Raw genomic sequence first — 15,352 nt, 5'->3', positions numbered from 1 at the left:
CTACAAGCTTCCTCAGCAGATGCAGGTCTTTCTCACCCCAGGAGGTGATGGGGCTCTTAGGCCCAGATTTTTAAAGGTGTTTAAGCATTGCTGCACTCAGCATTGCAACGCCTAATTGATTTAGGAGCCTCCGGCTCCTTTTCAGAAGGGATTTAGGCACTTAGGAGTCAGAATCCATTTGATGGTCAATAGGATTTAGACCTAAAATACCTTTAAAACTCTGGGCCTTTATGCAGTTTGGGAAGGCAGTGCTGAACAGCTCAGGGGAATGGGATTAGGAGCCTGGGTCAAATCCAGATCAATCTGAGAACGATGGTGTTGGCCTACCTGAAATGCGTTTGCTGGGTCTCTCTTCCATGCCCCCATCAGAGAAGCTGGCACGCAGTCTGGCAGACTTGGCAGAGAGGCCACGAACCGGCTGGGCTGTGCCTGGAGGGACAGTGCCAGGGGGGCTACAAGCGGGAGATTTGTTGGACGGTGCCCGCACTGTAACCTGCAGCCTGGGTGACAGGCGGGATCTCTCAGCTCTCACCAGCGAGACTGCAGTGAGGGCAGGCGGAAAGCACTCACTGGTTTTCCTAGCCCTTGGGACATTGGCTCAGCCCCCCACAGCGCTGGCAACTGGGCTCCCGCAGCTCCCTCGGGAACGGCCGCCGTTCCTCTTAAACAGCAGCCTCCCCCCCGACTGACGCCGGGGCTCGTCTGTCTCACCCTCGTCCCTCCCTCTCCCCGCCCAGGGCGTCGCTGTGGAGCTCCTGCGTGGTCCTGCCCCTGCTGGCACTCACCTGGATGTCGGCCGTGCTCGCCATGACTGACCGGCGCTCCATCCTCTTCCAGGTCCTCTTCGCCGTCTTCAACTCGGTGCAGGGCTTCGTCATCATCACGGTGCACTGCTTCCTACGCCGAGAGGTGGGGCCCCGCACTGCCTGCCCTGCCCCGCCATCAGCGCTCACGCCCACAGCCCTGGCAGGGGCCGTTCTAACTCCATTGCTGGTCTGATCCGGGGGCTGAGGTTCCATCTGTCCTTCCCTTCCTCCAGCTGTCTGTGGCTCGGCCTGCCCCTGGATTTGCACACGCAGATTTGCACATGCAAACCCCTGGCCTTGCACACGCCAGCGGCTGCACAATGGTTTCCACTCCTTCTGCAGAAAAAGGGGTCTCAGTGAGTCTGCCCCCACACCCCTGGCGGAACAAGTAGCCCTGCGCTCTGTGCACACCCCGTTGCCAGCGATTGAGGGTTTGCACGCCCGCTGACTGTGCAAAACAGCGGGTGGGAATGCAGGGGCGGGGCGGGGTCCCACTGTGGAAAGGGGGCCCTTTGCGTGTAAGCACGACGCGCTGTTGTGGAGACAGTAGGCAAAGCGTAATCGAAGCCCACGGTCCTGGCTGGAGGCAGCTATCCCAGACCAGTCCAAAATACGGCTTTCTGCTCCAAATGCAACGCTAAATCTTAATGGAGTCGCCCAGCTCCCGAGGGTGGGAGGGGGTGGATTTCTGTCCATCATCCGCCTGGAGAGAACCACGTCCTTCCGAGCCCGTCCCTCTGCATTCCGGAGCTCCCTTGGGTTGCCCATTTATCTTAGCATGATGCACTGTGAAGGCAGCTCTATAAATACAAAATGCGGCCAGCGAGAGAGTGCACGTGCAAGATCTATCGTTACGTGCGTCTGGCCTGTCCTGTCGCAAACCGGGGATGGCCTAATGGCCCCGTCCTTGTAACCACCTGGGGAAGTTAGCAACAGCAGCCTCGCCTTGGAATGCCAAGTAGGGCGGCCAGAGCGGAGGGTCAGGAGGACGAGCCAAGGGCCGTAGGATTTATAGAGTCTAGTAAAGAGGAGGCTCTGGAGAGACTGTAAATATCTCCAAGGTAACAGCTCAAATGGCAGCAGGAGCTGGTCAGCGTTACAGATGGGCATGGAGCTCAGGGAGGGAGAGATTGTGGCCGGCTGCTGGTGGAAGGTTCCCATCAGGGCAGGGGCCCAGTGGCTGTCACTGCCCAGGTGCCAGGAGGGCGTAGGAAAGATGCTCATGGCAATGCTGGGGCAGAGGTCCCACAAGATGCAGGAGAGTGAGAGGTGGCTGCGAGGGCACCGCGGTGACCTGTGGTGAAATTCCCTCTGCATGGAGGGGCTAAGGGGGCCCTGCCCTCACGCTGGCTCCTCTGCAGGGGTTGGGGCTCAGTCCAGCTCTAAGCGGGCAAGTGTCCATGCCCCTGGATCTCCAGCTGTCAGCCCCAGCCCAGGGTCCAAGGCCTCAAAGAGCATATGGAGACTGACCTCCCCTTGCCCCCGGTTACTGCCCAGCAGCAGGCTAAGGGATGCTGTGCGGGGGGGCTGGGGATCAGAGGGGCAGATCTGGGCGGGGCGTGAGGATTGGCTGGGGTAGAGCCAGTTGGCGTACAGACCCTAGTAATCATTTGTGAGTGGGGCAGGGCAGCAGGGGTCCTCTTTCACTGCCAACCCCCAGGGCAGTAACCGCGGCCTCTGCTTCGCCCAGGTGCAGGACGTAGTGAAGTGCCAGATCGGCGTGTGCAAGAGCGACGAGAACGAGAACTCGCCCGACTCCTGTAAGAACGGACAGGTGCAGATCATGGTGAGTGAGCATCAGCCAGGCAGCACCGGGCAAGCAGGCCGCTCAGGGCCTGGACTGGAGCGGCACCAGGCGACCAGACGGCACGGGGCCCAGGCTGGGGCAGCAAGGGGACAAGCAGACGGCACGGGGCCCGGGCTGGGGCAGCAAGGGGACAAGCAGACGGCACGGGGCCCGGGCTGGGGCAGCAAGGGGACAAGCAGACGGCACGGGGCCCGGGCTGGGTGGCACAGGGGAGCAGACGGCCCGGGGCCCAGGCTGGGGCAGCAAGGGGACAAGCAGACGGCACGGGGCCCGGGCTGGGGCAGCAAGGGGACAAGCAGACGGCATGGGGCCCGGGCTGGGGCGGCAAGGGGACAAGCAGACGGCACGGGGCATGGGCTGGGGCGGCAAGGGGACAAGCAGACGGCACGGGGCACGGGCTGGGTGGCACAGGGGAGCAGACGGCCCGGGGCTCGGGCTGGGGCGGCAAGGGGACAAGCAGACAGCTCAGGGCCTGGGCTGGGGCAGGACCGGGCGAGCAGACGGCATGCGGCCCTGGTCAGAGGTGACTGGGCAGCACGGGGCCCGTGCAGATTGGGCTATGCACGAGCAGCATGGACCCTGTGGCCCTGGCGGTAGCTCAGACTAGCCACCCCAGCTCGTACCCAGCGGGTCGGGAGGGCTTGGACTCAGTGGCTAGCCAGGGCCGTAACATTCACACTACTCGCACTGAGCTCGCATGCGTCTGTCTGCCCACACTGGGCATCGCCCCTCCCGGCTGCAGTGTAGCCAGACCCCCGGGGACCCTGCTGCCAGGCTCCTTTGGCCCTGCTTGCTGCCTGTGATGCATTCATCCCTCCGGGTCTCCCTCTCTCTCCCCGCTCTGTCTCTCTCCCCCTCTTTCTCTGTTCTTATAGACAGACTTTGAAAAGGACGTTAACCTGGCGTGTCAGACAGGTGAGGCCTGGTCCTGCTCCTGTGGGGTGTTTTGGGAGGGAGGGCAGTGCTGTGTCCCCTCCCCACCCCCAAGCCAGGGACGTGAATCGCCACAGATCCATGCCATCCCTTGGGGCTTAGCATCAAGGAGGAAGAGCTAAGAGGAGCAGCGCCAGCCAGGCGCCATGGGGGTGGGTACCCCCCCGTACGGGGCTAACAGCCTGGTATTAACACCACTTAGGTCAGGGCCAGTCTGACCCCATCCCAGTGTCCCTGGAGGTTGGGAGACACCCTCACGTTGCCTTTCCACGTCTGACCCACGTCTCCTCTTCTCCCTGCCCCGGCCAGTCCTCTTCAAGGAGGTAAACGCGTGTAACCCCTCCACCATCACGGGCACCTTGTCGCGCATCTCCCTGGACGGCGATGAGGATCCCAAGCTCCACCCCAGCTCCGAGGGAAGCCTGGGCTTCTCCAGCCTCCCGGGGAACATCCCGCCCACCGGCATCCTGGTGCAGGTGCCCAAGCTGACGCACAAGGGCCTGAACGAACTCAGCGACCTGCCCGCCAAGAAGGACGTCAACCTGGACAGCCGGGGGCCCGTCTACCTGTGCGCGGACAGCAACCTGCGGCAGGCCGACTACGGCTGGATGCGGGCGCCGGACCCGGCACTAGAGAGCGACTACATGGTGCTGCCCCGCCGGACTGTGAGCCTCAAGCCCTTCAGCCGGGAGGAGGGCAAGCTCAACATCAAGGTGGATGAGGTGCCACACGTGGGCAAGGGGCACCGTGCGGCCGAGTCGGAGGTCTACCCCGGCTTTGTCTCGGTGGACCACATCAATGTGAACTTGAACCAGCCCTACGGGACGGTGAAGCACCCATATGGCCTTCAGTTCAAGCAGCACCCCACGGTCCGGCAGATCCTGGCCTCGGAGCTCACGGAGCGCAGCCGCACCATGCCGCGCACGGTGCCGGGCTCCGCCATGAAAGTGGGGTCACTCGAGGTGAGCTCACCCGCTCCCGGGCCCAGAGCCCGCTGCCCTGGGTGGCTGAGGGGGAGCGGGTGGGCCCGGGACCAGGCGAAAGTGTGCACATCTGTAGTGAGGTGTGTGCATGCAAGGGGCTGCACAAGTGTGTGTGTTTGAGAAAGTGTGTGTGTGTGAATACGTGTGTTTGTGCAAGAGAATGCACAGGTGTGGGTGTGTGAGAGTGCACAAGTGGTAACTGCATGTGCCAAACAGCAACAAGTATATGAGAGAGACAGTGAACGTTATTGAGCATGCGTGACCGACCGCATGCACGAGCGTGTGCAAGGCCACGTGCAAAGGTGTGTGCGAGAGCGAGCGTGTGCACAGCAGGGTGTGCGAAGCTGCGTCTCGGGGACTGATCGTGCTGTGACGCACAGGGGGCTCTTGTTCCTGCTCTTGCTGGGATTCGTTTGTACCCAGGACTTTCCCACCCAGTGCACATCCGTGCGGTGACCCGGCTTTGAGCAGTTCCTTGCCAGCTCTGGGGTGTGTCTCATCCCTTGGGAGGAGCCCGGAGGCAGCATTTGTCTCTTGTTGCATTTACCTTCCCTTTAGCTCACTGCTGTTCCCCAACGTCCATCTGAACAGGAGAAGGAGCCGGTGCGTTCGCCTGGCTGAGCCCCAACCCCATGGCCGGTGTCCCCCCTCGAACAAAGGCCCGCTCTGGGAATAGTGTGTGTTAATTAACCACTGGCTGCAAAGCACCAGGGGGCGCTTGTACATCCCTTTTCTGTGTGACACGTCAAAATGGTGGCTATTGTCTGCGGCTGGAAGTGGGGTCTGCGGGAGTCAGGGCTCCTGGCTTCTCGTCCTGGCTCTGCCACTAATTTTCCTGTGCGAGCCACTTCACCGCACTGTTTACCCAACTGCCAAGTGGGGATAATGCTACTGGCCTGGCCGGGGAGGTTAAATTAATACCTGGCTGGTGCTTTCACCTCCTCCGATGAACGGCGCCCGCACTGTGTGAGTAACGGGTTCGTATCGCTTTCAACTTCTTGGTGACAGAGTGACTGCTGCCAAAGAGAGACAGAAGCCGCATGGCTAGAGGACATTTCCCTGCTGGGTGCTCTTTTAAAGCAGGTCTGATTTGGGGCCTGCCCAGGTACCTAGCGTCCCTCCCAGGTAGTAACAAGGAATCACAAAGCCCCCAGGGCTGGAGTGATCCTCACCCCAGCACGGGGCAAGCGTCTGCTGCTATGGCCCAGTGCTTTGAGCACCAGGCTGGGTCGTGGGAGACCTGGGTTTAATTCCTCGCTCTGCCGCAGACCGGGTGTGTGACGTGGGGCGAGTCACTCAGTCCCCAGCTCTAAAATGAGGTCGTAGCTGTTACCCACATTCCACATCAGAGCGGGGCTGGGAGGCTAACTGCATTAAAAGATGGACAGACGCTATAGTAACGGTTGCCATAGCGGTGGTACCCACCCCTCTAACACTTTGGGCAGCCCAGGTATCAGCTGCTAGCCTATCAGGGGTCTGTGGCTAATTAACATATGCAGATGAGGGCAGGGGAGGTCCCATCCTAGCAGAGGGAGCCGCGATGAGAAATCCAGCCAAAAGGGGGAGCTTTGGTGCCCTCCGGTCCTGGGACCGAGTTTTTGCAGACTGGGGTGTCTCCTGCTGACGTCAGTGAGAATAGCAGTCACTTCAGTCAGGTGTAAATGGGCATCCTTCTCCCAGCCCCTCGCCCCAGCGCATGTTCTTCCCCCCTTTGCCGGCTAGACCAATAAAGATCTTTCTTTTTTCCCCCCTCCCCCTTTTCGGTTTGGTTTGGCTGGCGCGTATATTTCACCCCCAGAGGAAGCGGTTACGATACTCAGATCTGGATTTCGAGGTAAGCGCCGCTGAGACCCGCCCCACTTCTGCTGCTCATGCGGCGATCCCTGGTGCCTTGGCACCGACACGGTGACGGAGCTCCCTTCTGGGCTTCGGGGGACCCGTGGCACGGTGAGCGCCGTCCTGCCCGAAGCCGAGAGGGATCGAGGGTGGTTGGTGCTTGGTCTCTGCGGAGAGGTGGGGGCTGGGGAGGAGCCCTGCAAGGAGCTCGGCTGGGTTTGGGAAATAAAATCTCCTTTATTTATTTCCCTCCTGCAACCGCATCCCTGGCCCAATTGAAGCAGAATCCGGTGAAATAGGAGCTGCGCTCCGGGGAGTTTTATACCAGGCAATAAAGAGCGCTCACAGTTGATGAAAACGCCGGAGGGGTGCTGGGCATATTTTCGCCAGGTTCATGGAGGGAGCTGATGCTCCCAATCAGGCAGGGTCATTTCAGCTGGTGGGAAGGGGGAACCGCCGAGGAATTTAAGCACCTAAATTTTGACCTGCTGCACGTGTGTGACTGTTTCAGTCTGCTGGGGCGGGTGACGGGGGGGAGTCCTGAAAGGGGGCTGGAGTCCCTCCTGCCACTCTGTTGCCAAGAAACGTCAGACACAAACCAATGATAGCGACTGTTTCTCGTGGGTCCTACAGAAATCCAGTGTGTGAGCTCCCCTGCTGTAACGAGTAAAGGAACAACCATTATTCCCATAGGCCAGGAGCAGGGGTGGGGGGTGAGGGGGATGATGCTGTGTATCCGTGGAAACGGCACTGACTCGACGTACGTACGTTCCCCGTCCCCCAATCCCTTTGCAGAAAGTCATGCACACGAGGAAGCGCCACTCCGAACTCTACCGCGAGCTGAACCAGAAATTCCACACGATGGATCGGTACCGGGCACCTGCTACCAATGCTGCCAAGGTAAGGCTGTCGGCGTGGGGCAGGGCTGGTCTGTTCCTACATCCCCGCGCAGGGCTGCGTTACTGACCTAGGCAGCTGCCGGTCGCTGGCCTTTGCGGAAGCCCTTCACTGTCGCTCCCCGGCCGGTGTCGGCTGTCTCGCACGGACGGCACCGTGACCATCCGTACCTCGCTCGCGCACGGTTAGCTGTGCTGCACAGCGCCTCCTGCTGGCCTGAGTCGCTTCGCCGCAGCCAGCGCTGCCAGGCTGTTCCCTTCTGGGAAGGCTGGGACCGCGGAGGCTGGGGGGCCTCACCCCGTTCCCTTCATCTCCCCCTGCTGGGAGGGACCCCTGGGCACCTGCTTAGGCCGATGGTCGAATCGAGAAGTCAATATCGTTGCGCGTCACAGCCCACCCCTCCCCCCAAGCCGGGGGGCTGCCTGGGGGCTCACACCACCCATAAGGCACCTGAGGTGGGTGACGTCCAGTAGCTGGTGCCATAGGACTCAGCCGCGGGGAGGGGGGGCCTGTGCCTTAGTGTCTGACGCCAGCTGCCTTTCCTGTGCTTCCCCCCAGAGAGAGAAGCGGTGGAGCGTCTCTTCGGCCGGGGCGGAGAAGAGCACATCCAGCGTAAGAGCCTGGACACCCCCAGCCGCGGGTTCGGCAGCACCAGCCCCTGGGGAGGGGGGATCCCTGGGCGGGAGCCTAGGGCAGAGCTGCTGCCCCTCGGGAGCCCTGTGCCCCCGCAGATCCCCCCCCGTTGAGTCCTCGTCACATCTGCTCACAGGGATCCTGGCACGTCAGCGTCTTCACCCCATCCTCATCCTCGCTCTGTCCCTTGCAGGATGAAGGCCTCCCGCGGTGCTGCCCAGCGTGACCCTGTAGTTCATACAAAGCCTCCCAGCTTGTCTGTCCATCCTCCTCGCCCTCCCACCCCATCTCCACCCCCTTGTGTCATATGTCTCTCCCCCTCGGCATGCTGTCCCCATGCTGTCCCCATGCTGTCTCGGTCCAGGGGCCCCTCCCCAGGCTCCATCTTCATCTCAGGCAAAGGCACCTGGGGCTCAGATGCATGTTGTTCCAGGCTTCGTTCCCATGCTGGCCACCCACCCTCGGGCACCCGCCCCATCCATTCTGCCCATCCGCACACCCTGGTGCACCCTGTCCTGCCCGCCCGCCCTCGGGCACGCGCCCCATCCATCCTGCCCAGTCTCTGGCTGTTCTGTGTGTCCCGGCTTCCTGCCCTCCTGCCCTCTGGCTACGCCCAGGCCTTCCACCCACCTGTCCTCTGGCCGCGCACCCCGGCCTGTCCTTCTCTCCAGGTGGCTTCCAAATCATCTGCTCTCTGGCCCTTTGCCTGCTAGTTGGTCCCTGCGAAGGGAATAGGAACACAGAGGGGAGTGGGGGACTTTCCATCCTCCCCTTGCCCGGCCCTGGGTCCCCACTGCCCTGCCCCTCAGGTGTCCCCTCGAAACTGCGCAAAATGGGTGCAAAACATCCTGCTGGCTGCGTTTTGCTCCCTCTCTGCCCAGGGCCGTGCTGCTGCTCGGGGCCCCCTCTGGCCGTGGTGCGGTGCACTCTCACGGCAACCCTGCACGGGGGCCTGGGCCACTGCAGAGCCCTTACGCCAGCCGGGGCCTCCCCCGAGTGGCTTTCTGGGTTCCTGCCCGGTCTAAGGCCCCTTTTCCCTGCCATGCTGGCATAGGGGGCCTGCCCCCCAGTTCTCCACTGCAGGTGCTGCCAGGCTGAGTAGCCAAACTGTTCCTAATAATGACCGTATCACAGCGAGTCCCAGGGACCCAGCTGCCCAGCCCCAGGGAGACAGACAGCCTCAGCGATCACAGCCTGTGGAGAGCAGGCCAAGGGTGGGAGAACGGAGCTCTCTTTCTGCCCAGGCCCAGAGGGGGAGCTGAGCCCCAGCGGGACCGGTGCTGTTGCTCCGTTACATCCCCGATGCGTCTCTTTCCTCCGCCCTGCGCAGGAAGTGACCAGCCCAGAGGAGCAGCAGACGAGCTGGAGCACCTTCAAGGCCATGACGCTCAGCTCCCTGCCCCCCAAGCAGCGAGAGAAGCTGGAGCTGCAATGCGCCAGCTGGGAGCCCCCGTGCATGAACCTGGACGTGTCAGAAGGGGATTTCCAGACGGAGGTGTGAGCCGGGGGGAGCCCCACGCTGCGCTGCAGAAGGGAGAAGCAAACAAAAGGACAATAGGATTTTGTTTCCCTTTTGTGGGGGGTTTTGTTTTCCTCGTTCGGCCATTGGACTCTGCTCCCCCCCGCCTGGGGGGGGCCGTGCTCCCTCCCTCCCCCCGGCACACCATCCTCCTCTCGCCTTTTGTTGTGGGCTTTCTTCTCTTCTCTTCCCTTCTGACGTCGTCACCGACGGGACGCGCGCACCCCTGGAGACACACGCCCACGGCTGTAGGGTCACGCACACAGGGCCACGCACCCCCGGACACGCACACGCCAACCGGCCTCCCGCCCGCTGCTGCCTCGCCAGTGCCACCAGCCCCGCTCTCTGCGGGCGCTGGCAGGACCCGACTTCTGTGCGGCGCGTCCTGGCGGGGGAGCCGGCTCCGAACTCTTTTGTACCTGGGCATCTCTTCACACAGTGCACCGTGTGCACCTGGGACCGACGCCCCATGGAAGCAGCCCCACCCCCCTGCCCGCCGCGGGGGGCGCCCGCCCTGCCGCTCGCTGCGCCCGCCATTGTTCTTCCTCTTCACACCTCCGCTCTGCCTGCTCTGCCCAGGCGGGAGGGGGCTCTCTCCATCCCCTAGACCCCAGAGTCCACCTTGGGAGGGGCCCCTCCCCGCACCCCCCCCATTTCTATCTCATGGGGCAGGCGCTGTCTTTGTTGAAAATAAAAGTTCACTCTCTGTGGATCTCTGCGGCCGGGGGCGCTGGCCTCCTTTGCGTGGTGTGGGGCGTCGTGTGCTGCGCTGGGGTGGGCAGGGGGCAGGCGCCAGCCACGGCTGCCTTGGGCACTGTGCCGGGGTGGAGCGGGTGCTGCTGGCGGGGCTGGTTTCCCTCCTGCAACACGCCAGCCTCATGCAGTGCCAGGCAGGGATGCGGGGGAAGCAGAGCCCTGGTTGCCTGCTTAGGGAGCCCCTGCCAGCCGGCTCCCGCTGCATGGGTGGAGGAGGGTGACCTGCATGTGCTCCCGGCCTGCACTCCAGCTGCGGGCGCTTCATGGGGCACGTGCCCTGCTGCTGCCCCTGCCATCTGCGTCCTTTACTTCCTCGGGCTGCTTTGCACCCCCCCCTGCGGCTCTCCCCTTGTAAAGGCACAAGGCTGGGGTGGGAAGAGGAGACGCCTCCTGGTGCTCGCGTGAGAGGACGGGGCTGCTTTCTACAGCCCTAGCCTGGCAGGAAACAGCTCCTGCTACGTGTCCCCTTGCAGCCATTGCCCATTTCCAGCTGCCTCTCCTGGGGCCAATTCCAGGCTGCCCAGGAGCAGACAGGCTCAGGCGCATCCAGCTCCACCCCTGGCTGGAGAGGGTGGGCGCAGGGCTCGTGCTGGACACACCCCGCCTGCCTGCAGAGCCAAAGGGCATCTTGCCCAAGGGGAGAGCGAGGGAACCCCCAGCTTCTTGGGGCACGGAGCTGTGATGGGTGGGAGGTTGCAGCGGAGACACAGGGTGCGGGGGGTCAGAGAGATGCTGTCATCGGCCCCCGCCTTGTGGTGCTGCCACCCTGATAGTGCCCCCCCCCCGAGCCCGATCGTGGGGATGCCCATTGCACCACTGGTGAGCTGCCAAGCATTTCACCAACACGCCCCGTGGACGCTTTGCTTCCTTTGGAGAAATGTCCCATGCCCCTAGGATAGCCATGAGTGGGCAGGGCCTCCCGGGACAGGCGGCTCTTCCGGCAGGGTGGCATGTCCGGTGCCATGCTGGGGCAGTGGGTCTGGTACTGACTTGGGGGAGGGCGCCCCCTGCTGTATCATCAGTCACGCCATCGCCACAGTGCCAGCCAGCACTGCACTGGGGAATTGGGGTCAGCATGGACTGACGGGACAGCCCCGCCCCCACTGAGCCCCCCCCCCAGCACTGCACTGGGGAATTGGGGTCAGCATGGACTGACGGGTCAGCCCTGCCCCCACTGAGCCCCCCCTCCCCCCCCAGCACTGCACTGGGGAATTGGGGTCAGTCCTGACCGTGTGGGGGAAGAGCCCCCTGCACTGAGCCCCGCCCTGCTCCCTGCAGCACCGAGCCCTTGGGTTCAAACCCAGGCAAAGGTACCTAGTCCCATGTCCTCACCACCTGCTCTCCCCACAGTACAGACATGCATGTTGTGGGGTGAATGCTCCCCTCATCTGCTCACTCCCGCCGCCGGCTCTCACTGGGCCTGCACGGGGGTGCAGCCCAGAGAAGATGCTCAAAGGCTGGTGGGCTGACGTGTTGGGATTATCATGCGAGGAGCATCGCCATCGTCCTGCAGGGCTGGTGCTGTGCGGGGACGGGATCGGGGGCTGCACCTTCCCTGTCCCGCTCCTTCCATCCCTCTGGTACCCGGAGGCTATGCACCATCCATACGCCCCTTTGCTGGTTTCCAGGCAGGGCGCAGCAGCTGGAGTGGGCGGGGCTGCTGGTAGAGGGAGCTGAAGCCGGTGCCAATGGCATACATGGGGCTGGGGAAGGCAGGATTCAGCACAGGCCCCTGGGCAGCCAAAAAACTGTTCCTAAAACCCCACTGAGCAGCCTGTTTCTCTCTCTCCTGCTGTGAAGTGCCCCTGTGCATTCCCATCATACGGTGGCTGAAAGCAGGGACCCATGGTCTGCCCTAGATCTAGGGCTGCAGATCCTCCCTGCTCCTGGGAGCTGGGGAATCAAGCTGGAGCACCTCACTAGCGTATTTCAGCTTCAAAGCCTTGGCGAGCCCTCATGGTCATGCAGGAAGCCAGGCTGCCGTTTTATAGGTGGGGAAACTGAGGCAGCGAGCAGTGACTGGCCTGGGGTCACATGGAGTCAGTGGCCTAGCGGGGCACTGCGCCCTGACCTGTGCCTTAACCACGTGGCCAACCTCCTGACAAGCTGAACGGGGTTCCTGCTCCCTGCAGCTGGTGCGTGGGTTCCTGCGCAAGGAGCCCAGCGCCCGTCCACGGCAGGGGGATGCAACCTGCTTCACAGTGACACACACACGTGCCTCGCTGAGCCCCACTCTGCTACCTCTGGCAATTTCATGCCCACAGAATTGCCTGGCTCCTTTGCAGCGGGACTGGCTGGACCCTTTGTTTTTGATTCCTCCCCACAGCTGGGAGTCTCCAGGACAGTTTGCATTTTGTTCGGTGGCTGGAGGCCCAGGAAAGTGCTTGCTCAGCAGGGGCAGAGCAGGTAGAAAGTGAGCAGCTACCCTGGAACCCTGCTGTTGCTTTTCTCGCCGGGCCCCAGCTCTGCCGCAAGACCTCTGCAGTTACCGGGCGGAGGAACGTGGCTGGAGGCTGCGGCTGCGTCCAATTCATTTGCTTGCCTCAAGCCACCGTCCCAGCACAGGGTGAGCCCTCTGTCCCCAGGGCCGTGCGGCTCTGTCACGGAGGGTGGGGGAGTCCAGGCCCTGCACCCCTCTTCCTGGGATCCACTGAGACTCTCAGCCAGCCAGTAAAACAGAAGGTTTATTGGACAACAGGAACACAGTCCAATAACAGAGCTTGTGGGTACAACCAGGACCCCTCAATCACGTCCTTCTGGGGGAGCAGGGAGCTTAGACCCCAGCCCTGGGGTTCCCTGCGTTCCTCCACCCAGCCCGCAACTGAAAACTAAACCCCACCAGCAGGTTCCCTTCTGCAGCCTCTGTCCACATTCCTGGGCAGAGGTGTTACCTCCCTTCCCCTCCTGGCTCAGGTTACAGGCTCTCAGGTCTCCCATCCCCAGGGCACATTCCCAGGTCAACACTCCCCCCTCCCTGCTGAGTCACATCGTCACATCTCTCCCCCCTTTGAGACTGAACTGAGCGGGGTCACGCTGACCAGTGACCTGGGGAAGTTCGGGGCCCCCTCTCCGGGACAGCGCATCCGCTATCAGGTTGGCACTTCCCTTCACGTGGACCACGTCCATGTCGTAATCCTGCAGGAGCAGGCTCCATCTCAGGAGTTTGGCGTTGGCTCCTTTCATCTGGTGCAGCCAGGTCAGGGGAGAGTGGTCGGTGTAGACGGTGAAGTGCCGCCCGAAGAGATAGGGTTCTAGTTTCTTGAGGGCCCACACCATGGCCAGGCACTCCTTCTCGATGGCCGCGTAGTGTTGCTCCCGGGGTAGCAACTTCTTGCTCAGGTACACGATGGGGTGTCTCTCCCCCTTTTCATCCTCCTGCATTAACACAGCCCCCAGTCCCGTGTCTGAGGCGTCGGTGAACACCACAAAGGGCTTGTCAAAGTCTGGGTTTGCCAGAACTGGGCCACTGACCAGAGCCTTCTTCAGCGCCCGGAAAGCCACCTGGCACTGCTCGGTCCAGACCACCTTGTCTGGCTTCCCCTTCTTGCATAGCTCCGTGATGGGGGTGGTGATGGCGCTAAAGTGGGGCACAAATCTTCGGTAGTATCCTGCCATCCCAATAAAGGCTTGGACCTGCTTTTTGGTGTGGGGAGTGGGCCAGTCTCTGATCACCTCCACCTTGGCTGGTTCCGGCTTTAGGCGGCCACTCCCCACCCGATGGCCCAGGTAAGATACTTCCGCCATCCCCACCTTGCACTTCTCCGCTTTTACAGTCAGCCCAGCCCCCTGAAGTCGGTCCAGCACTTGTCTAACCTGGGACACGTGGTCCTCCCAGGTCTGGCTAAAGACACAGATGTCATCAATATACGCCACGGCAAAACTCTCCATCCCCCTCAGGAGCTGGTCCACCAGGCGCTGGAAGGTGGCCGGTGCTCCCTTGAGGCCGAAAGGCAGGGTCAGGAACTCATAGAGCCCCAGAGGGGTGATAAAGGCCGATTTCAGTCGGGCATCTGCATCCAGCAGCACTTGCCAGTAGCCCTTTGTAAGGTCCATGGTGGTAAGGTACCGAGCTCCTCCCAGCTTGTCTAGGAGCTCGTCCGGCCTGGGCATGGGGTAGGCATCAGATACAGTGATGGCATTGAGCTTCCGATAGTCCACACAGAACCGGACCGACCCGTCCTTTTTGGGGACCAGCACCACCGGCGAGGCCCAAGGGCTGGCAGATGGCTGGATCACCCCCAAAGCCAGCATGTCCCGGACCTCTCTTTCCAGGTCCTGAGCAGTTTTCCCTGTGACCCGGAAGGGGGAGCATCTTATCGGCGGGTGCGACCCTGTCTGCACCCGGTGGACAGTCAGATTAGTGCGTCCAGGCTGGTTGGAAAACAGCTGTCGGTACGGATGCAGCACCTCCCTGACCTCAGCTTGCTGGGCAGGGGTTAGCTGATCCGAGAGGGGAATTGTTTCCAGGGGGAAACCAGCTCTGGTCCCAGGGAATAGATCTACTAAAGGGTCATCTCCCTGCTCTTCCCACTGTCCACACACGGCCAACACCACATTCCCCCTGGCATAATATGGCTTCATCATATTCACATGGTACACCCGGCGGTGGTGCGCCCGGTTTGACAGCTCCACCACATAGTTTACCTCATTGAGCTGCTTGACGACCTTGAAAGGGCCCTCCCAGGCGGCCTGTAGTTTGTTCTTTCTCACGGGGATGAGAACCATCACCTGATCCCCGGTGGCGTAGGCATGGGCCCGTGCCGTGCGGTCATACCAGACCTTCTGCTTCCTCTGGGCTCTGGCCAGATTCTCCCTGGCCAGGCCCATGAGTTCAGCCAGTCTCTCTCGGAAGATCAGGACATACTCCACCACTGTCTCTCCATCAGGAGTGGCCTTCCCCTCCCACTCGTCTCTCATCAGGTCCAGGGGGCCCCTCACCCTCCTGCCATATAACAGTTCGAAAGGCGAAAATCCGGTAGACTCCTGGGGCACCTCCCTGTATGCGAACAGCAGGTGAGGTAAGTATTTGTCCCAATCCTGTGGGTGCTGGTTCATAAAGGTTTTCAGCATCATCTTTAGCGTCCCGTTAAACCTCTCCACCAGCCCATTGGACTGGGGGTGATAAGCTGTGGCCCAGTCGTGCCGGACCCCACATTTCTCCCACAAGCGCCGGAGCAGGGCC

General features: G+C 62.0%; 1 protein-coding gene across 8 annotated transcripts in view; it reads left to right on the top strand.

Moving 5' to 3' along the window:
* The window catches only part of ADGRB2 (adhesion G protein-coupled receptor B2), a 101,573-nt gene extending 91,447 nt beyond the window's left edge, over nucleotides 1–10,126 (top strand). For all 8 annotated transcript variants that reach the window (XM_073317499.1, XM_073317500.1, XM_073317505.1 and 5 more), the window contains 8 exons: nucleotides 738–909; nucleotides 2,497–2,592; nucleotides 3,489–3,528; nucleotides 3,856–4,508; nucleotides 6,328–6,363; nucleotides 7,161–7,265; nucleotides 7,821–7,874; nucleotides 9,226–10,126. In XM_073317499.1, the coding sequence (XP_073173600.1) occupies nucleotides 738–909; nucleotides 2,497–2,592; nucleotides 3,489–3,528; nucleotides 3,856–4,508; nucleotides 6,328–6,363; nucleotides 7,161–7,265; nucleotides 7,821–7,874; nucleotides 9,226–9,396 (1,327 nt within the window). In that variant the 3' untranslated portion in view covers nucleotides 9,397–10,126. The remainder of the gene's footprint in view (nucleotides 1–737; nucleotides 910–2,496; nucleotides 2,593–3,488; nucleotides 3,529–3,855; nucleotides 4,509–6,327; nucleotides 6,364–7,160; nucleotides 7,266–7,820; nucleotides 7,875–9,225) is intronic.
* Nucleotides 10,127–15,352: the final 5,226 nt, after the last annotated feature.

This window comes from Lepidochelys kempii, chromosome 19, assembly GCF_965140265.1.
Source record: "Lepidochelys kempii isolate rLepKem1 chromosome 19, rLepKem1.hap2, whole genome shotgun sequence".
In the NCBI taxonomy this organism is placed as follows: Eukaryota; Metazoa; Chordata; order Testudines; family Cheloniidae; genus Lepidochelys; species Lepidochelys kempii.
This window is presented reverse-complemented; position numbering and strand designations above follow the sequence as displayed.